The following is a 23326-nucleotide window of genomic DNA, read 5'->3' as shown; positions in this document are numbered from 1 at the left end:
GGTCTGATGCACTACCTAGTTTCTGTTGCTGCACTCATCTCAATGTCTGACTTAAAACCTGCTCACTGTCCTACTTCTGGTAAGTTCAAACCGAGGTCAGGTGACCGCAACATGTCTTAAGAGGCAGATTTGAAGTCTGTCTACTGTAAAGGTGGAGACAGTGTCTTAATGGGAAGTTTTGTAAAAGTTGCTTCTTCTCTTTTTTTGCGGACAGTTAGAGAATAAGATTGATACTGCTGTTATGTTTCTATAAATATGACACTAGCTTAGTACAAAGATGAACATTCTGAAAATGTTAATCCTTTTACAAAACAGATGATGACCAGTTTAAAAAAAATAAGTGCAAATTCAACAATATGTCTCAATTTTTCCATACTCAGTCAGTCTATACTCACTGTCATTACATGTGCATATTTTATTCCTACTCCAGTGTAGTAATACTGACATCACCATGCCACGTCAAACTTAAGTGGAAGTTACTGAGGAAGCAGGCTCAGTTAGGCCCTGCCTTACAGACCAATTACAAATCAAATGTTTATGACTGTAGGACTCCACTGATTTTGGTTTTAGATAAATGCCTGATACAGACTTGTTTTTTTGCACAGTGTCCAACATCTTTAAATATGACCACAATCTTTTTAGAGAAGTGTATTATGGTCAAGATCGAAACATGAAGTAAGCTACTCACTGTTAAACTTGCTGCTGAATTCTGGTGCCTCTTAAGACCCTGATACATTAAACTGGCTGTCAGTTGCTGGTCAATGTCGGGCCATCGAACATCTGTCACCCTAGGTTTTGTGGTTTGTCGTGCAACACTGACACTAGTCAGCCATGGTCGGCTGTTTTTCGGCCAAGTCAGCATGTTGAATCAGCGTTGGAGACTGTGAAGTGAATTAAATCACTCTGATTGGCAGTTCAGCTCAGTGCATGAGACGAGAAACGTAAGTGAGGAAAGTAAAGAAAAGGCTAAATTCAAGGGGTGTGAGATCAAAACAAACTTGTTTAATTAGATAATATAAGGTTTTTTTAGCCATTGAGCTCCTTTGGAAAACAGTTCTTAATTGTTTGTGTTATTGTTCATTAGTGCACGGTAAATATCCATTGTTCTTTCAACATCAGGTTGTGTTGTTAGCATGCTAACTGGCTAACTTGGGTCTTGAGAATTATTTCCTCTCATGCAGGCGCAGAACGTACATCCTAGTTGGCTGTATGCTGTGGTCTTTGCGGTGTGTTCAAGTTCAACTTTTTGGCTGAGACACAGGCGACGTGAGGCTGCACAACAGCCAGCCTTCACTGCCACTATTTCTTTGATGTCAGTTTGTTATGTCAATATCGGGTGTGCAAAGTCATCCAGGGGGCCAGATTGGACTCCTTGGCCCGCCGGCCATATATTTGACACCCCTGCTGTAAAGTTTAATTGACATGCTGTATCTATCACATTTACCTGGAACAAAAACCTAAGAGTAAATACAATATGGTTTTATACTGGAACTAATTTTTAGTTGGGGGCAGTTGCCAGGCAACATGTGGAGACTCCTGGAAAGTACTTGCGCCAGCCAAGAAATAGTTTGAAGTGTAACCACCTGCAAAAACTGCTCAACACTTCAGTTCTTGTACAGAATAAACAAGATATCATGTGGTGCTGATTATAGCGAGGTATCCATCATCTCGTCTTATTCTCCACAGGAAAGCGAATGTTTCCCAACATGTCTAATTATAGCTTTAACATTGCTCCTTGTTATTGTAGAGACAAATTTCTGAAACGCAATTTAAGAGCTGGCCGGGAGATAAAATGCAAATCACTAAACACATAATAAAGCCCAGTTTTATGACGGATTCATTACTGTGACGACAACAGCAGCGGCTCATGAAACAATGCTATCCCAGAACAGTTTATTTTGAGGTGCATTTTGGGGCGCACATCCACCATCACATGAAGTAATCTTCCTCAGGGGGTGGGGGTGGGGGGGTTACAGGAGGTTTGCTAATAACAGCTGCCAGATGTGCAGAGTCCCTCGAGCCCATGCATATTCTCACAGACAATGGAATGCTTGTGAGGAGCCCCAACAGGAAGTGAGGTCAGGGCTCTTGACCCCTCCCCTAAAAGCTTGGTGAGAGACACAGTAGTGGGGCAGCTTTTAAAAGTGTCCCATCATAAACCCACTGACAGTGAGAGTCTATAAAGCCTTTCTAGTACGCATTTATTACACACTGCTCATTCAACCTGTCAGCACTTTAGCAGAGAGTACAGAAAGTGAACAACAAAAGCTTTGAAGGTGCACCATTAAACTGTTAAAAGTTGTCTCAATCTTCAACAGAATTATTGCAAAGCTTATGACTTTTTTTTTTTTCGCAAGTTCTTCTTCTTTTTTCCCCTCAGAGTTCCACATACCAGCTGCTGCGGGGGCGGCAGGGATGAGTGCGGTAAGAGTGGATTGCACAATCTTGAGCCTCTCTCCCCCAGTAAACCATCAGCAGACACGACATGAGTCAAATTTGTTGAAACTGTTTGGTAGGGACCAGACCAAGACTCATTTGCTGGTGGATTTCCACTGGGTATGTTTTAAACCCATAGGTTAACTGTACGAGGAGCAGCTTCTTCTGTGTAATCTGCTCTGATGTCATTCGGACTGCTGTGCGTGAGACTGTAGACGTACCACCTGCTTCCTGGTTGTCTGAGCTGTGGTCACTTTAAGAGGAGAAATGTCTCTGAATCATCATTGGAGTTTTGTTTCAACCAAAGTGTTTCGTTTTTCATTTCCATCTGACTCTTTTCTCTCAAGCAGTACATGTCAGTTTCCGAGAAACTTTAATGGCACAGGTGGCACCAAAGTATGGTTTTGTGAGCTACAAATAAACCTTAAGTCTCTACATTTAACAGTCCAAACAAGTCCCAAGTCAAACAAGTCAAGTCCCAGGTCAAGTGGCAAGTCCTAAACTCTGGGTTTCAAGTCCTAAACAAGTCATAATGTGCTCTTCACTTAATGTAATGCCATTTTAGCAACAGAGTAATGATATACTTAATGTACAAAAATCATGACTGCTTTAAAATTTGTTCAAACAAGCTTTTTTGGAAGCTACTGTCTTCATGGTTCTCTCCTGCAACTTGAGCGGATGCTGTCAGATTGGTTCAAGGTGGATTTGGTGGAAATGAAAAGCTTTAACGTTAGTCGATTCAGAAAATGAAGCAAAATGAATTGACTTGTGGCACACTTTTTAAATAACATACTTTTTAATCATGGGCTTGGGAAAAGGTGTCAAGCATTTTCAGGTCAAAATGCTCAAGTCAAGATGAAGTCATGACTCATTGGGGTTAAGGCCCAGACACACATAACCTACATCAAAGACCTACTGGCAATGAAGACCTACTGTTGCATACATGTTGCCTGTGTCTTGCAAAAATAAAAAAAAGTTGCACTGAACACACCGCAAAGACCACAGTCAACAGCTAACTAGCATGTACGTTCTGCGCCTGTGTGAAAAGAAAATAATTCTCCATACTAGCAGGAAGCGGTTGTATATACTCTGCATACAAAAAGGAAAACCGGAAGACCAACATGACAAATTAAGATGCTAGTTAGCCAGTTAGCACATTAACAACACAACTCATTGCTGAAAAAGCGTGCACTGGCAAACAATAACACAAAAAATATGAATAATTTCTGCTAAAAAGCTCAATGGATTTAAAAAAAAAAGTAATCTTACCTAACATAACAAATCTGTTTTAATCTTATACCGTCTTGACCTTAGCCATTTGTTTACTTTCCTCACTTCCGTTTCTCTTCTCATGCACTGAGTTGAGCTGCCAGTCAGAGAGAATACATTTACCAATGGACTCCGCTGTCTTAAACACCAATTCAACATGTTAAATCTGCCGAAAAAAAGCTGACAAGGGATAACTCCAGCCAAAATCTAGGGTGAGGAATGCTCTTCGACAACCTGACTTTGACCAACTGCCAACTGTCGGCTTGGTGTACCAGGGCCGTATAAGTCTTAGTTGAGTTGCAAGTCTTTTTTTCATTTTAACCCGTGAAGTTTAAAATGATCAAATTTGTGCCTCAAGTCTGACTTGAGTCCAAGTCACGTCACTCTAGTCCACACCTTTGCTTAATGGTGCACCCACAGTTCTTGAAGAGAATCCAAATTTCTTCAGCACAGGAGCCAGGGAGCTCCTACTTTTGTAAGACAACTAATAAATCTTTTAACAACATTACGCAGCTCCCTCTTCTTATCACAGACACATGACATCATAGCCACTTGGGATGACTTTGGCTTTCAGTGTAGTGACTGTGAAGACATTAGTACCTCCTCTGGGGCTGGATAGAGGCTCTGTTACTGGAGCCAGCACCTGCCCTGCTGTATGTCTAGGCGCAGCCCTGATGACTAACAAGCCCTGACTTACCTTCACCTCACCCTCCTTATTACACCTATACTCAGACCTGTGATGTTAAAATCACAGCACTGACTCATCAGAAACAACAAATAAAACAGTGGAGGAGAAGCAGAAGGAGGTGAAATGCCTATTTATTGAACACGCCCCTTTAACATTGGAGACTGTTTTAATTCCATAACAATGCCACAGAGCTATATATATATGCCTTTACAGATGGTCAGTGCTCTTCTCAGAGGAAACTGAGCCAGGATGAGTTGTGGGGCTCTGGTTCACGCTGGGATCTGCTAGTAGAGAGGAAGTGAAGAGGTTGAACATCTGGAATTCATTTGTGTGCTCCAGAGTGGAGGAAAGGTCCAGAAATAGGCTTAAAAAAGTATTTTCCATATTAATTGCTGTCCACAAACCAGCTACATCGTTATATTTCGACACTGGGGCTCGCGACTCTTTATGGGCATATGACGTTTCCATACAGTCTGTCTCTCGCGTGTGTGTGGGTGTGTGTTTGTGTGTGTGTGTGTGTGTGAGCGCGTATTGTGCGCGCGCGCCTCCCTGACGCTCCATAGCCCCGTGGAGCTGTTGTTTCCACAGAGCAGGAGGACAATCAGACGGACTGCTGGATTACAGCGACCGAAGAGAAAGTGCTGTTAAAAGAAGTCCCTTTTTTGGCTTCAGTCGCTCCTAATATTTTTTGGAATCGTCGCACTTTCGGGAGATAATTGTACAGTTTCAGCGGCGGCGCACAGACCGGTATGGATTTACCAAAGACTAGACGAGACACGCCGTCTAGTCCTCCACCAAAGTTTTGATTGTCATCGCTGCCTCTCGACCCCGGAGCGCAGGAAAGCACTGAACTTTGACGCAGCGTTTGTTGAAAGTGGTGACCACATGTGAGGGCATTTGGAGACAAATAATTTGTCGGAGCGTCTTTTCGCTGCTCTCTACCACATCTCTCATGGGGTAAGTAAAATGCAGTGTCAGTGACAGTCTGCATGCGCTGCAGCAGCCTAACAAAAGGATCTGATGTGTCTATCCTGCTTTGCAGTTGTACATGAAATGAGTTTAATTTCAGTCCCTCGCGTGTAAACTCACCCAGGCTTGTTAATAATGAACTGAAAGTCTACACTGACGCTCAAAAGTCTCGTTGACTCACGTACACCTATGACAGCAGAATGGCTCACATAAGGCAACACCTCTGTACGGTTACAGCTCACCAGGAAAAACCAGCCTGCAGCCACAGTGAATATTTGGATTTGTTCGTTAAACACAGTTTGTGTTTTAATGAATAACATAGTGTGGTGTTAAATATTAACGCGCAGGGTTACAGCTGTCGATCATACAGGGGGGTGGAGGTAGAGGTGGAGGGGGCAGTGTATTTTGCTGCATCATATGTTGTCTGCATAACTGTTGTTGTTTGAGATGAGCTGCGTGCACCCCGGGTGCTTCCACGCAGGGGCCTCCCCACACACACATACATTAACACACGCATATCCTTAGAGCCGTTGCGCAGCCTGCTGTGCCCCCCCCCCCCCCCCTCCCCCTCCCGCCCTGACCCCTCCGATGTTGTTGAGGCTTGTTCATCCGTCACACTAAGGAAGGCATTGTATTGAAAGGATGTATTAATAAGACAAAAGCCCCCATTATCCCCATGTACCGGAGTTAATCTCATAGGGCTGGAGATGTGCTCCCCAGAGGAAGGCAGCACAGTTTTAACAAGCAGGGTCTTAACAGGCTGCAGCACATTGTTGTCAGAGATTTAAAATGAGCAAAATATAAGATTATCACTAACATGCATTTGCATTGTTAACCAGTGAATATTAGATCATTTGCAACACTTGTCTGTGCCATCCTTCATGTGGTCACTTTCCTTATCACCACTAAACTGACCAGCTTCTTGTTTCCTTGTGTCCGAAAGAGTAAACCCTGCAGACAGAGGGATATATAGGTGTCAACAGTCCAGCCATGAGGCATCCTGTTGTGGGAAAATCCTCAAATCACACTGAGATAAGATGATAAGGAGGAGGAACTAATGTTTATTGCCCAGATAAAAGCCCCCATCCATCATCCTCTGTGCTGTGGATGGTCTGGTTCAGTCTGCACAGTGTTGTGCTCATTAGTGGGCTGTCTGAAACTAAAAAAAAAAAGAAGGCTTGTGGCGGCATTATCTCAAGCCTCAGCCGAGGTTGAGATAACCAAACTTTCAAATGTGCACGGATGCTGCAAAGCCTGTTGAAGTAAGGTTAACAAACATCTTACTGTGATAACATCAAGAGTAGGGGGTGAAGAGGAAGCACGCTCTGCAGTGTTAGGAAGGACTATGAAGCGCTGAAGGCCCTGTCAGCAGGTTCATTGATGCTGGTGTTGTGTGAGAGCAGCGTGGTTTGTTTGGGGGGATGCACAGTCGCTTATGGACTCAGGTGTGTCTCCCAGCATGCCTTGGACCGGCTGAAGACAGGGCAGCCAGCCGGCCGTCTGCATTCGGCCAGTGTGACCACATGGCTCACTGCACCAGAACAAAACCAACCACCCCACCAGGCCTGCCCACTGCCAGGCTTCTTCACACACTTCACCATCCTTGGCCTGGGCAAGAGTAACCCCAGGGTGCTGTGAACGGCGTCAACTTATTGGCCAGACACTCGGCAGCTCCAGGCACACACAGCCCTTTACAGACACAGAGCACACATGGTATTGGTCTTACCAGTCTATATAGAGAAAATCTTTTATGTTACAATGCAGGCAGAATGGCTCAGTCCAGCAGCCCATGACATCATGAGTTGAGGATCTGTGTGTTGCTGACCCGGCTCACTGTGTTCAGTGACCCTGTTTTCCTCTACAAGATGACTGCTGTAATCGGACCTTACTCAATGGGGACTGCCGGGGATAGCATGAGAAATGAAGACAAATAGATGAGCTGAGTAAATAAACAGATGTTTAAGTGCATGGACGAATAAATAAATTGATGGTAATCCAGTGGTGGGAACTGGATTTGCGGGACTTTTTTTAAAAAAATGGAACAGGTCACTAGGGGGTTGAAGGCGGGGATGGGTGGCGGATGGGTGGTGTCGATCCTTGAAGGATGCTCGGGTTTCAGCTCAGGCCTGAGAGCAGTCTGCTAATAGGAAGCAGCGAGAAGGCTTTTCCTCAGGGAGACTGACTTCTCTTTTGTTGTCTGTACTCACCACTTTATTCAGCCCGATCGGAGGGTTGACAACACTGTAAGATCAGAGGAGCGACCTGCCAGAGGCGCCCTGCCTTTTACCTGGTTAAATGAAACCAGTCAGAGGTCAACACATGACTCTCCAATAAGAATAGGAACTGTGGCAGGCTACAGGACAATGCATGTGTTTACACATTGCTTTGTGGCTTGTCTCTGTGATGGTAATAGTGTTCTGCAGAGAGCCATCTGGGTTCAGAGTTCTAACTGGTACTCCCCCTTTAGCTGAAAAACACTTTCCTTGGGTGTGGCAGCTGGAGCAAAATAAACGCCTTCTGTTCGCAAGCTGCCGAAGCGCAAGTCACAACACACAGCTGACAGCATGTAGCTTTCACAGTCACGGCCAAGAGCTGGGAGTGTCTCAGATCAGAGAAATAAGTATGGCGTCCTCTGCTTTTTTACCCATTTTGTAAACACAATTGCAAATAGGATGTCACTAAAGACTGTGTTTGCTCTCTGCTGGCAGGTAGAGAGACACACATGCACACTTAACTTGCACTATCAGTCTCTCCTTTTCAAAACAACCTTTCTTAGTTGCTGTCAGTGCTGTTCTGATTCTCATATAAACATTTACATAAGCTGATATTTGGCGGAGACTATTTTAAGAAGGTGTTTTACCCAGTGAAAGAATCCATTAGCTTTAAAGTCTCCTGTTACATTCCTTTTCCACTTGAAGGACTTGGACAAACTATGAGACCCCCCATGACCAGGCGCTGATGCTTGTAGCAGCATGCAAGGATTTCCTGACACTTTCTGTGGTGGGGATAAGGCTGTTCTTCTGTCACATTTCAAGCTCAGACCAGCCCCTTGTTCCCAACTGCTGCCAGTTGGAAATAATGCTGCAAATGGCTTTTTTTAGAGCTCTGACTGGCATTTTTCATTGTGCAACGTCGCTGCACAGGCAGGAGCATTGCACATCTTTCGGAGACAATGACAAGTAGATTGAAGACAAGGTTTCTGGTTACTGCTGCGGCTTTGGATGGGGTCGGCAGCACTTTGCAACCTCTCTTTAGGTTATGCAGTGTGATTTATGAACTGAGCGGGAACAGCCTCATACTGTCTGTTCCAGCAGCAGGCTTAATCAGTGTGGTCATGTCGTGGTTTCCTGATTTCTGGTCATTTTCAGCGCAAGCTCTGGAGCGATCTTTGGAGCAGGTACACATAAAGATGCTGTGGTTTTTCGAGACCTCCTCCTCCTCTTTCTTCTTCCCTCTTGGAAGCCTTTGTTATCCAGTCGGCTTTGTTTGTGCAGCTGGAAAACTCTGCGGGATTACTTCAACACCCCGCCTCCCCAGATCCAAAAGTGAGCTGGAGACAGTTTTCTTGGATTTTGAATTGCCCCCATGCAGCCAGTGAAAGCCTGCTGAAGCAATTTCATTTTGTTTGGAACTGAAAGTTAACTTGATCGCCTCCCAGTGTGCTCTTTCAGACTTTAAAAAAATAAGGCAAAATAGCCAATTGCGATGGCTGTTTTGTTAGAAAGAGCTATTAAGATTGTTTATCCTGTAAAGGCCTCAGATTCAGTCTTTCCAGGCTTAAAGACATGATGGAATTAACCTCCAGCCAAGCACAAGCCGGGTCATGACAAAGGCCAGACTGCTCCATCGCAATAGACAGATTGAGTGGAAGTGGGATCTGTTTACTTAAAACTAAAGTGACAACTGCTCAAACATGTCCATTTCAGATGAGTGTTGTCTCGGTCAAAGTCAAGTAGCTGTTGTCCCGTGCCCTCTCAAAAGCTCCACCACAGCAGTACTCGCTTTCTGACCTGTTTGTTATTTTTGCAAAATATCCCTTGGCACACTGCTCGACCAAAACCTTGCATAAGGCTTGTAAAGCTGCACAAAAAGCCAAGTTATTTACAGTGGGGCCTTTTCTTTTTAGAAATGTTTTACCTCTGTGCCAGGAAGTAAAGCAGACAGAGTATCCTTCCAAAACTCAGCAAGGTTAATACCTTTTTCCATGCACACATTCACTGGTCTTTAAATGCAGGTTGCATTGGCTCTGCACGTATTTTTTTTCTTTTACAGTCTAAGTGTCCTCATGCCAGAGAGGCTGATTCATGTCGAGTTTTTCAAGAAATAAATTTGCTCTTCGAAGCAAGAAATTCTTAAATTGTATAAAATGTCGAGGAGCAACTGTAGACTGTGTGGACACAACAATGTTCCCTCACCAGGCAACCGTGTTTTTCTCTAACAACAGAGCTGTGTTTAATGGATGTGTGTTTGCCAGAGGAGTCTGGAGTTGTTTTCCAATGCTGGACCATGAGGAGAGATGGAGGGCCTCCATCAATTCATCATGTTATCAGCGGGCACTAGGCAGAAGCAATCAGGGCAGCTTTGTGCCCTCATGTGTCAGCCTGTTTAGATGGTATCATTTTCCATTGTGCAGCGCTTCGCTCAGAAGCTGTCGCCTTCCCTCCTCTCCTCCGCCGTGCCTTTGATTTTGGCATGCCGTCTCATGACTGTCTGTGGTGATGCTCAATGCAACGTCAGTGGAACAAACACGGATGTCACAGTCACAGAGAACCCTCCACGCTACCAAAATACAGGATATATATAAGTTATCATGACTTGTGTTCGCTGGCACGCCATGCAGCAAATAACCACAGACTCTCTCACGGCAACCTCGCAGTTTCCCAATGAGGCAACAGAACATGAGAAGGGGTGGAGTTCAAGGTCTAGCAACAGAGTAGAATAGGAGCAGGGAGCCAGGACAAAAGAGACCTAAAGAGAGGGTTCAAAGCCATTCATTAGGGGAAAGCTTATTGTAAAGACAAGGACATAGGAAGGTGTGAGAGGGGTAGAGTGGCTGAAACTTGAATCAAGCACGCCTATGCATTCAGACCTGAGGTTTCTGATGCAGGCCAGCGAGACCTTATCTCGGTGGTGACTGCATCACGTCAGCCAGGGTACATTAGTATTAAGGACGCCATGTGGTTAACACTATACCTATGCACACAAACATGACAGATTCACAGCTGAGCATTTTCATCTGTGGTTTACCGCTGTTCCATGTAAAGCATCATATTCTGAGAAAAGCTTCTTACTTTTTCATGCAGAGCGGAGGTTAGCGACAAGTTAGATAATGCTGCTATTTCTTGAAATTGTTATCAGTAAGGTTACATGAAACAAGAGGGTTAAGTTTAGGACACAGTCACTGTTCTGAAAAAGTAGTTTCTGGGTGCAGTCGAGCTCCAGAGTTTCATGATTCGAGGGCTGATTGCGCAGTCTGTGCTGTAATGAAGTCTTTAATAGGGGACTATAAGAACATGTCTGCCCCAGATGTGCGCTAAATAAATCCTGCTTGATGTGCATTTAATCACCTCTTTGTGGCCTTGTCTTTTGATCTCTGTGGTGAAGTTTAAAATATACGAGAGGAGAAGGGGGCGTCAAAGTGAGGACGACGTGGCCCTGCAAATCAGAGAGCAGCATGAAAGGGAAATATGCAAAATAGAGCGATATAAAAACATGAATAATTTGGAAGATGGTGACTTAAGTTGACAGCAATGGTCCGAGGGTGAAGGTATTACAGTAATTGCCTCTCAGGCACCACCCTTGGAGATCCCCCACCCCCCAGTGAGGCAGACTGGGGAGGGAGGGGGTGTCTGCCGGTCATGCGGGTTATGGCTCCTAAGGCTGTATGATGCCCCCTTTTTTTTTTTTTTTTTTTTGTTACGCAGTTCTTTGTCTCCTACTCCTCTCACTGCTGCTCTAAGAGCCGCATCACATGAACAGCTGCCGTGAATAAAGTACTGCAAAGTTTGTAGAGATGAACTAATTTAGGAACAAGACAAGACTTTTTGTTCCTCACTGAAGTGTGTCGACAGTCTGGACCCCTCAGAAGAGGCTGTACCCAAACTGTCAAACTGCTTGACGAGTGAAAGGGTAATCCCTAATTAAACGATGAAGCCCCATGTATTGGGGACACCCACTCCCCTAATATCTAGCAGCTTATACGAGGCCTTAATGAATTGTGTTAGCATAATAACGGACAAAGAGAGAGGAAGGTTTGCTCACACCTCATACAGAAAGTGAAAAAACACGAGGGAACCGTTTAGTTTGTCATTAAAAAGGAGCTGTTTTTGATATCTAATGCCATGATGACTCTGATGCAAACTTGTGGTACTTCTCCATTTTTTTTGTCCAAAAAAAGGATGTGATTTGTCTATGTCTGTGATATGATTTGGCAAGTCACAGACATTTCTTTGCCAAGTTTTTTTTGTCCGCCTGTTAAATTTGTTGTTCCCTCAGTTGAGTTCCTCTCCAAGCTGCAAACTGTGACATATTGCAGGCCCCCATCTCATATCTCTCGGTCTGTTCTTCCTCTAGACCGTGCAAGTTACAGCGCAACGCTGAAACAGGCTCTCTCGTCTTTCTTGTTTGTACTTCCCCTTAAAACCCCTTGTTTTCATTTGCGTGGTGATTTCGTGAGCCTCTGGTGTTTCAAAACAACAGAGCCTGACGACTTATTTGCCCGTAATTCCCTCCTCCATCCTCGGCCCACGTTTTTGCCCCTTGAGTACAAGGCTACAGTGTGCGAAATCACTGCCAGAATGTGTCAGACTCTCTGTCTCTGTGGATTTTTACTACCTTGATTTCCGGTGTTTAGGAAAATAAGTGAACATCTGAAAATATCTGGATGAGAAAGAACAAAAGCGAGTGTGAGCGTAGCACTCTTAGCTTCAATGCTGACTGTCGATTAGTAAACTGCTTGTCATGGCACTGAGTTGCTGAAGTGAATGCATTTCTACTTAACTGTTACTTTGTTCTGCAGTAGGAAGTTGAGGTTGCTGATGCTTTGGTGCTTAGTTTGACCTCAAACATATACAGTATGTTTTTGAATATTCTTGTCATGCAGCTTCACTGTATTTCCCAGTTTTAACAGTCTTATCAGTGAGTTCGTCGGCAGTGTGGCATGTAGCAGAGATAACAGCGACGGCTTAAGATAAGCTCAGGCGCTCATGACTTGTGTAAGAACCGTTCTGGGTTTATTCTGCAGAAGAGACGCTGCTTAGCACTTTACAGAGTCACTGTGTGTGACTATGCAGTCTGTGCTGTGCCCAGTGTAGTTTAAAGGACCAATCGTGTCACAGCAGCAACATGAATCCTCATCATCCCAGTTCCAGGGATACTGGAAACATTAATGCTTTTTTTTTTCTTGGAAATTGACTGCGGACAGTCAATAGTGTTGCTGTGCTGCTGTGAAAAGATTTCACACACACACAGCCGCGGGGCTGAGGGATGGATAGAGCGGCAAAGATGCTGCAGCCACCTGCCAGCAGACACAGTCCATCCCTGTGTTTCCTGTGGTTGCAAAAAGCGTGACTGCGTGAGCTGCTACAAAAAAAAGGCCTGCCATAACGGGCCCATGTGTGCAGTTGGCAGTGTAGACACAACGTCATCGCTGATAAAGTTTAAGAAACAGAAAAGTGTAGAGAAGATGTGGGTGTGCATCTTTCAGTTTAGTCATTTCCTCAGCAGCTTCTGTGGTAGTGGTGGTAAAACTTTGCGGTGGTAGTTAGTTGTGTTTTCTCCCGTGTGTCTGGCATGTCAACACTTGACTTGGGGAAAAAGCTCTGACTACATTGCTGTGCTTTGCATATGGAATTTTCCTCCTAGACACCACAGCTCTTGTGCTGTGACTCGGCTGTATGTAGTCATTTTCACACCTTTTGTTTTACTTTGACTGTAATATTCAAAAAGACACCTTCACATTATTTACAGTTTTAACCTGTTTGAGTCAGGTTTTCCATTGAAACATGATTTGTTTGCCGCTCAGCTCACAATCGCTATCACTCCTGTACCTCATGCACAGCTACTATCACCTTCAAATACTTAAATCCTCCTTATCTGAGTGCTGGTTGTTATGGTGGCAGCACCCACAGGCTGTCCTTAAGATGCAGGACACAAGGAGCAGAGAGGAAAAGAAAGGTGGACATATTCAGTTTACAGTTACAGCAAAGCGCTCTCAGACACTGATACCACCATTATCGGCTGTGAAGCTGAGCAGGAAAGAACAAATCACAGCTGCAGATGCTTTCTGTGTATCCATGATGGATTACTTTGTGGCTGAGATTAAGTCTATTCCCAAAGAAAAGCCTGGTGTCTCGAAGAGGGCGCAGGAAGTCATTAAATCTCCTTAAAATGGAAAATGTACATGATCAACTTTTTCACTTTATAGTCCAAACAAAGACGATCTCCGTGATATAGTCTCATGCCGCCAGCTTTTTAGAGGACACTCTGTGGCGCGAAAGAAAACAGGCCGGATTGGTGCTTTGTTGCCATCACAGCAGCTTGTGAGCAGGAGGTGTGAAGGGCAGATGGAGAAAGATGTGTTACAGGATGTTTCAGACCACAAACTGTTCAACAGCGAAACTCGCTGAGGGATTTTTTATTTAGGTAAACACAACAGTAAACACATGTACATGCAAACAAGATAAGCTGTAAATGTAAACTGTCTACACACAAGGTTAGTCATCGCTCTTATCTGGACCAAAATGTTTGTAGGAGATTGTACATGTGAGTGAAATTGTGTGTGTGAGTGTATGCGTACACACGGAAACGTGGACGTATAATCTGAGTGAAGGTTTAGAAGCAGGGCTGAACAGTTAATCAAAATTTTATTGAAATTGCAATATGGCCTCCTGCAATTTTAAAACCGCAGTATTTGTTAATGGCGAAATGTGTGTCCGAATATTATTTTGAATTAAATTTCCATTCATTCATTTTGATTTTAGTGTCATGCCTTTTCAGGCCCATGCCACGTGGGTTTACAAGACACTGTTATTTCACAACCGTCTTCCGGTGTTGCATGAACAAACAAAGCAAATCACGCGGAAAAGGAAAGTAAACAAAACAAATATGAAAGCTTGTGTCGTGCTGCAGAGATGTCCTGGCCTACACATCATATCTAACTCAAGAAAACATTTTTGTTTGGTACAGATCCCTGCAAAAATCATACCATAATCATTAATGGTTTTCTATGAATCATCCATCATTACCTCAAATATTGCAGATCGTATCACATTTGCAATATCAGCCCTTGTTAAAAGCCCTGTTTTTGTTTTGCTCTCCCTAGAGAAAGTACAGCCTGGTTTAAGTAGAGAGTAACAGGTAGCAGGTGGTGTAATGGGGTGCCGTTGCCTTGGTTTGTGGTGAGCAGTAGCTCTGCTAATTGGGGCTTATCAGGTGTTTCTGGGAAAAACACCTGAGGCTTTTGTGTAGCCGTCAGTCCCATGATAGAGAGGGGACCTCTTGTCTGTTGTTGAGATTAGGAGAAAACAAGAATCAGCTTTCAGCAGCTTCCCTGTGAATTATCTTTTTGGAAGCCAGAGAATCGACGCAGCTGTTTGCAACTGTGGTTCCATGGTTGATTAAGCATGTTTTTATCTGTATGTGCGGTTGCGAAAAGCAAGCATAGCTGTGAAAACCCTAACGATATGTGTTAATGTGAACGTGCATCACAAGAGCATCTCTATGGATGAGATGATGAGAAATATTTGGTGACAACAACGTTCACAAGAGCGATCTGATAGGACATCCTGTCTCAGGTGTTTGACTTCCTTTGTCTCTTTGGTGCTTGTTTTTTACCCTTCAGTCCACAGTTGTTTCTTTCAACACCTTTTTTTTTTAACCGTTTCTGAGCTTCACTGTGAAATCCAGACAGGATATTGTGTTATTTGTCTCTCTGTAGCCTCTATAAACCTTCACTTACATCACAGTACTTTGACAGTTGTTAGTGATACCAAAGAAAATCAAACTCTTACATCATGTTCTTACCAGAGGAGTCTACAATTAAAAAGTATTTTGAATACATGTATTTTTTTGGAGCAGCTGACTACAACTTCAGTGTATTTATGTTCAAGTCATAATGGAAGAACTTGAGACCATTTTCCAAGTTATTTCAACATGGAGCTGCAGGTTAAGTTGCATTTCAGTGCTTGAAAATGCTGTCCCAATGTAACCCTTTTAAAAAGTATGGTAATAGTAGTAGTGAAAGTAGATTTAGCTCTACTTTTAAAAACGCTGAATGTAACCTAAATGCAGAAAAATTATAATTAAGCTACACTGAAATATATCTTTAATGCATAAGTGCATTAATTCAATGTACCTTTCTATGAATTAGTGCACCACAAATGTCTTTAGTTACTTCACATAAAGTTACGTGGGTTAAGTTAGGAAAAAAATGTGGTGAGAACATACCCTGAATTAATTAATTTGGTTTCACAAAGGTGCCCAAACACTGGTCGCTGACGGAAAGTCCTGTGTTTAAAACCATTAACCACCCCGACCAAAAGTGGTTTAAAAAGGATAATATTTATAAAATTCTAATATTTTTATATACTTTTAAAACTGTATTAAAATAATAAATCAGCCTCTACTAGTACTTAAAAAAAAAAAAAAATACTTAAACTATTCTGTTCATGTACTGAAGTTTTGGGGTTTGTGCTGCTGTTGCTATCCCATTGTGTTTGTTAGGAAATGGCATGACCACATTTTTGACACTCTGTTTTGTCTGCTGTGGAAGTGTGACAGTGATGTGTGGGTCGAACACAGGGCACAACTTTGAACAACGGGTCGGTCGGGAAGGAGGGGCTCCACAGCAGGAAGTCTGCGCTCCTGTCGACCAATCGCCGTGGAAACATCTGAATGGCACACGGCAGGTAGAGGCGCAGGGCAGGGCTGCGATGAGACGGGCCTGTAGGCAAACCAGCCCGTCAGGTTTTTACACACAAAGTGAAATCCCTGTGATGACAGAAGCCGAGGACGGCAGGTGACGGGGCGACCTCGTGCTGTCTGCACAACACATAATGAGACCTGTCCAGAGCAGAGCGGGCAGCGCTGAGAGAAAAGATCAAGCAAAAAAACAGTGTCTTTTTTTCATAGCACAGACAGGAGACAGACAGAGCTGGTCTGGTTTGACTGAGTTTTCCATTAATAAAATCATTATATGCTGCAATAATGCAACCTAATATAATTACACTGGTGCAGCTGGAACATGTGCTCAGCCTCAAGCCTCCTATTTGTGTCTATTAGTGGAGCTGGAAAGGATGGGGAGGGGGAGACAAGCTGTCCTGATACAGCAGTTGTGATAAGGGAGTGCTCGACTGTAAATAAATTTCTGCTATGATACAGTTGCATCAGCCAAATGGAAGTGTGCTGTCCCATTATGAAGGCTGAAGGGCAGTGCTATCCACACTGAAGGAGCCTATTGTTCTTTGTTCCTGCTTGAGGAAACAGTGTGCTGGCAACCAATAGCAGCTCCGTGTCGAACCTGCTTGTGTGCAGGGAAATGCTTTGTGTCTGTCACAATTAGCCGTATGTGTGAAGAGAGACATGCAGAGTGAGGATCCGCGCGGTGCAACGCGTCACATGGATGAGTTTGTGTGTGCGGACGTCACAGTGATGTCTCAGATTCCAGCCTTTGTGTCCAGATGCCGTTCCACATGCATGCTCTCTGTCTGGCTTTGTCTCGTCCCCTCTCCATCTTTCAGTCTTTTGGGGTTTTGCCCAAGCAGAACAGAGATGAAGTTCAGTCCCAGTTTCCACTGAAGGTTTCCAGTTAGGAGCTATAGCTGCCGAAGATGAGCAATGGAAGCATCGGTGTTGAATTACCTCTGGAGCTGGCCTGCCGAAAGATCTTGTTGCTTCTGACAGGTTTAAGACACCAGCTCCACCTCTAATTAGATTTCCAGAGCCTCCAGCTTTCCTTTGTTTTCAGCCCTGGAGCTGCAGCCCATTTTATTTTGTTTTGTTTATTGGTTTCTCCTTAAAAAAAACGAGCTCTCTGAGTAATTTGATGCCACATTAATGGTTCACAAGGTTTTTGTTAATTTGCTTGGGTGCATTATTACAAAACTTAACACTTTATTAGGTCAAAGGTCATCTGCATTGGTTTCTCACTAATAAGCTTGTTAATGTATTCAGAGTATAACAACATATGCCCACAAACCACCTTAAGACAGAAGGCCTTGACACACCAAACCGTCATCAAAAATCGAGTGGCGACGGTGGTTGACTGTTGCGTCACCTCCCCCCAACACACTGCAAAGACTGCAAAGAGGACTGTAAAGATGAAATAACTCATACCAGCAGGCGGTGGTAGTCTGTATTCCTTATTTAAAAAAAGGAAACAGGAAGACAGGCAGGATGGATTCAAGACACTAGTTAGCCAGTTAGCACAAACACAAACCAGTGTTGAAAGAACAAAGCGAACAATAACTCAAATAATTATTATTAATTAAGAGTTCAGAGGCTAAAAAATTATCATACCCGACAACTTTGTTTGGATCTGACGCCCTCTCGACTTTGACTTTTTGTTCCTCTTGTGCACTGAGCTGAACTGCCAATCAGAGTGATTCCATCTCTGACCACGATTCAACATGCTGTATTGGCTGGAAAAAAAGCCCACAAGGGCCGACTGGATCCAAAGGTGCAGGACACACCGCACAAACTAGGGCAGCAGTCACTCACAGACAGCCTGACATTGACCAACAGCCGACTGTAGGCTTGGCGTGTCTGGGCCTGATGTGGAAAATCTTTAGTGTGTAAATACTTAAAGGCCACATAATGTAAAAAGTTAGGTTTCCATTTAGTCATAGGTGCTATATAAATACTGTGAAAGTATCAAAATGTTCAATATACAGAGAAATGCACACAGCCGTATTCATAAACCTTCGTCTTTAAACGAGCCGTCAGGATTTCAGAGAAGTTGTGATGTCACAACTATATTATATAAAGTGCTGCTACAGTGCCATTACAGTCGTTCCTCGGGTGAAATGACACTGCAGAAGTGCCACAAGCACACATGAAACAGGAACACTGACCAAACAGAGGAGAGTGGGCTTTTATGGGAGGGGGTTGTAAAGAGAACCAATTTTTAGAATGAGGGTGAATACAGTTATAATTAGGCAGACATCATGAGACAAATACTGTGTTTTTTTTTAGTGTGAAAGCACGCAAGCATGTTCCAGTAGAAACCCAACATACAAGTATAAACCTGAAAATGAGCTTAATAAGGGACCTTTAATACTGTAATATGATACATGCAAATGGTTTCTGATTTTCTTTTGATTTGCCACAATCAAGTCTTGCAAAGCTTTTTCTAATAAAGTCAGGGAAACTCCCACCTTTTCCTCTTGGGCATTTATTTGATTTGCTGTCAGCTTGTGTGAACTGGTTGAAAGGGGCAGGGTGGGATGAGGAGGTCTGGCTGATCCACAAGCTATGCTGAAGTTTCGAGAGGTAGCTCACTGGAGTGGAATGGTTCTCTCCCCACAACAATGCCATGTGTTGACAGCCGAGTGCTCGGACAGGCTTAGAGGAATGTCCCCTTCAGACTGCAAGCGCTAGCCCTTTGTCTCAGCACCAACACTCGCGGGGTATTTACTCCTCTACCTGAAGACGATCCCTGCCTGCACAGGTTCGCCAACCCAAGAAAGGGCAGATCTTTGCACGATAATGTTCCTTGGAGTGAATTTCAGTTTCCCCACAGAGTCATTTTTTATCATAACGCACAACTCCCTAGTGAACCACAGGATTATTACTTTCCATTCCTTCTAAGCCGCAACAAGCTGCAACTGTTGCCTGCGTGGGTGTGCAGTTTGGGCTGGACTCAGCGAGTGCAGTCTGTTCTCTGTGTGGCCATTCAGTCATGTCATGTGATTGTTCTCTTTACTTTCAACGTAAATCCCAGCTCTTCTTGAATCTGTTTACCTGTTAGATCACCTCAGGGACATTTTGTAATGAGGGGTGTTCATTTTGAACCTCTGGTCTGTTGCAGTTCCTCCACTCTTTGACTTGAAGTGTTTAGTTTCCACTGCTCAGGCTGAGGAACAGGTTGTTGCCTGGCTACTTTGTTTTGCTGGGAGAGTTTTACTTTGGCAAGTGCATTGCTTTGCTGAAAATGTATGTTTGCTTTGTCACAGTTTATTTCATAAGTGCAACTGAATTTCCCTTGTCAGTAACACGGGCCTTCTCTTCCTTTCTGTGTGTCTGCAGGTGACCCACATAGAGCTCCCTAGACGTGACTGTGGACAGGCAGTCTCCCTCCCAACCTGGGCCCTCTTCCTGTCCTTTCCATAAAGGCAATGATTAACGGTTTAGACGCTCTGCACAACTCCACTGTGTGAATGAATCTTTGCCGTAAAGCCGCTGTGCTCTGCCACCCTGTCACCATGAAGAGCAAGTATTCCCAGTACTACAATCAGAGCCTGATCCACTCCTACTATGCCTACGCGAAGAATATGACCACCCAGGATCTTGCTAAACGAATCGAGAACAAAAAGCAGCTCACTACCCTCAACATTGTCATTGTGGTCCTCTGCACCATCATCATCCTGGAGAACCTGCTGGTCCTCATCGCCGTCTGCCGCAACAAGAAGTTCCACTCTGCCATGTTCTTCTTCATCGGCAACCTGGCATTCTCTGACCTGCTGGCGGGCTCGGCCTACATAGCCAACATTTTCTTATCAGGATCAAGGACCTTTGACCTGAAGCCTGTGCAGTGGTTCATCCGGGAGGGTACAGCATTTATCGCTCTGGCAGCTTCAGTCTTCAGCTTGTTGGCGATAGCTATAGAGCGCTACATTGCTATCACCAAGGTCAAGGTGTACGGCTCCACGAAAACGTGCCGCATGTTCCTCCTGATTGGAGCTTGTTGGGTCACCTCTATCCTGCTCGGAGGACTTCCAATCATCGGCTGGAACTGCATCAACGACCTCCCTGAGTGCTCAGCTGTATTGCCGCTCTACTCTAAAAAATACATCCTCTTTGTTGTGACCATTTTCAGCCTCATACTACTCTCTATTGTCATCCTCTACGTGAGGATCTATTTGATTGTACGCTCCAGCCATCAGGAAGCGACCAACTCACCAGCCTATGCCCTTTTGAAAACTGTCACCATAGTGCTGGGTGTCTTCATCATGTGCTGGCTGCCCGCTTTTACCATCCTCCTCCTAGATTCATCCTGCAGGATACAATTCTGCCCTATCCTCTCCAAAGCAGACATCTTTTTTGGCTTTGCCACTCTGAACTCAGCACTTAACCCAGTGATCTACACACTGCGCAGCAAGGACATGAGAAAGGAGTTCCTGCGTGTGTTGTGCTGCTGGGGGGTGCTGCAAAGCGGGCGGCCATCTGACCGTTGCCTGGTCCCTCTAAAGAGCTCCAGCTCTCTGGAACACTGCACCCACAAACATGAACACCAGACCACGCCAATCATGCAAGATTGTACCACCTGTGTTTGATATGGTGCAAAAACATCAGTGTACTTGATGTGTGTGTGTGTGTGTGTGTGTGTGTATGAGTGTGTGTGAGAGTGAGAGAAAGCATGTGTGTGTATATGAGATCAAGAAAAGAGGCTGTGATTTGATGGGGAGATGTCAAAAAAGAAGCGAGCACACCCTGGACTGAGATGCCTGGCAAGGCCACAATGCAGACTTTTTGTTATTACAATCAAATTTGTGTGAATTCACAATCAGCATTCAATCGATTCACCCATGCAGCAGGTGTGAAAACACAATATTTCAAGAGGGGGACCAATTTAGAAATGTGAAAATAGCTTTTTCATGGGTACTCTCGTTAATTAATATGGAGTTGCAAACCATTTTCATGTATATGCCTGTCATCTTGTTTTTGTTTTTCTTCCTAAACATGTAAACCCCCTATTAAGAGCCAAAAATAGACACATAACATGCATGGTATCATAGTTATGGTGAGTTGTTTTGGTCCTGTCGAGAACTGAATCAATGCAAAGCTTGCAAAGTCGCACTTTGTAGATTACTTCAGAGATTGTTGTCCTTGGTAAGGTTTAACCACGTTATTCTACTTTACTGATTTATGTATACATCAGGCCCACAGATCCTTTATTCATTCTTTACAGGGCTGGAGACAGTGATCACCTTCACTCAGCACTGCACTCCAGCGCAGCCAAAACACCGCGAGTGCTCCCTCAACTAAACCAGGGCTATATATTCCCTATATAACCTTGCTTAAACCATTTGATTAACCACAACAAACTTACATAATCTGCTTACATTTAATGCATGAAATCCTAACTTATTTGTAAGTGTTAATGTATGTATGATATATTCCAGCTCCAGCTTCCATCACTAACATCCCTTCCCTCATTCGTCCTCATAATCTGTCCCTCTTGCTTTTACTGTTGTCTTTTGTATCTTAACAGTTTCCGTCGAGGAAGGCCTAATCAGAACGCACATTTCCTGAAGTGAGTTGGCACTGATGAGTTGTGCCCCGTGACAGCTGTCCAGCAGCTTTGACTAATGGGGCCGATGTCCTGACAGTGTTGTAGCAACATAGCAGCAATGTGCTGGCTCTGTTTACGCCTTTCTCTTGGGGAATTAGGCTGAATGTATGTATGAAGTGTTTGGGGCTGGCGCTCCATTGTTGACAGTATTATTGATCATCAATTTGAATTACCAAGTCATTGACGAGCAGAGAGTGGGATGAACAGGGTAAGTCACTCTCACTGTGAAGTCTTAAATAGCAGCGTGAACAAAAAAAGTTGTTGTGAACATCCTGGTTTGATTTGTTAGCCATATGCCTTGTGCAGCTAAAGATGTAAACATGTCTCATCTTTCCAAAGACCCCTCACCTCCCTTACAGAACAGGAGAGGATGCGGTTTATAAATGCACAGAGGGGGGGGATGTGCCCCCCTGGGAGGTCACCTTCATCCTCGTTCTCTGACATCCTACAACATGTAACTTCCTTAAGCAGCAGGAAGTCCTGTTTTTCATTGTCCGGTTCCTGTTGTTCAGGGTTACACTAACCTTCTTCCTGTAGACACACATTCAAAACTCTTCTCTCCCTCAGTGTTTTTTTTTATATTGACTTTTACATTTAGATGACCAAGTAGAAATGGTGAAAAGCACTTTGGCAGCTTCAGTGATGTTTGCTTTCCCACAGTTTTTTTTTTTTTTTTTCAAATAGAGAGGTGTTTAAATCTGTGTACCCGTCACTTCATTGTGTTGCTTGACTCTCTGACGTTTTATAATAAATACATTAATAACTATGTATGTTTGTATGTAAGTATGTATGTAATTTTGTACAGTATGTATGACTTGTGTTGTATGAAATGTCTCGTGTGCAATAGCCTTTTGTGTCCAGTAGCACGCTGCCTGTGTTAAATCGGTACAATCTGAAACACTAATGTAGGTACATAAACTTTTTGTTAATTTCATTCCCTTTTTTAAAAAAATAAATGAAATACTGAAAGAATCTGTGTTTGTGTGCCTCGAGTTGATTCTGAGCTGTAAACAATTTGACTGCAGCTGTAGCTTATCTGCAGGTCCTGAGACGCCTCCCTATTGTGCCGAGATCTCAAAATGCAGCATTTAATCCAAACATGCTCTGACAAGGTCAGAAAAACACTAGCTTCAACATGAAAGCCAGAAATTGTACATGCAAATGCTGCCTGGCCATTAATCATGGCTCTCTTACCTAATAAAGTTGTTCCATGGCTTAAAGGCTAAGGCAAGACAGGGCTATGATGGGAAGCTGGGCAGAGGGCAGGGAGGGTGAAAATGGGGTGTGGTGAAGAAGAATGTCTATTTGTAAGATAGTTTGTCTGAGAGAAGCATAAAGCAAGGCCCCGAGAGAGGTTTTCGGGGTAAGAGGGGGAGACTTTGGGTGAGCGGAGAGGCTGACTTACAGTGGCCTTGGGAGACTTGGGCTTGTTTCCTGTCAGACGTCCAGGATTC

General features: G+C 43.9%; 1 protein-coding gene across 1 annotated transcript; it reads left to right on the top strand.

The window, feature by feature from the left end:
• Nucleotides 1-4877: 4877 nt before the first annotated feature.
• Nucleotides 4878-22844, top strand: s1pr2 (sphingosine-1-phosphate receptor 2). Its single transcript, XM_050069633.1, has 2 exons — nucleotides 4878-5350; nucleotides 19607-22844. Exon 2 carries the CDS (start codon nucleotides 19738-19740, stop codon nucleotides 20851-20853), a length of 1116 nt encoding a protein of 371 aa, XP_049925590.1. The 5' UTR covers nucleotides 4878-5350; nucleotides 19607-19737; the 3' UTR covers nucleotides 20854-22844.
• Nucleotides 22845-23326: the final 482 nt, after the last annotated feature.

Source organism: Epinephelus moara, chromosome 18 (genome assembly GCF_006386435.1).
Source record: "Epinephelus moara isolate mb chromosome 18, YSFRI_EMoa_1.0, whole genome shotgun sequence".
Classification (NCBI taxonomy): domain Eukaryota; kingdom Metazoa; phylum Chordata; class Actinopteri; order Perciformes; family Serranidae; genus Epinephelus; species Epinephelus moara.
Note: the sequence above shows the minus strand (reverse complement) of the source record. Positions and strands in the feature narration are given on the sequence as shown.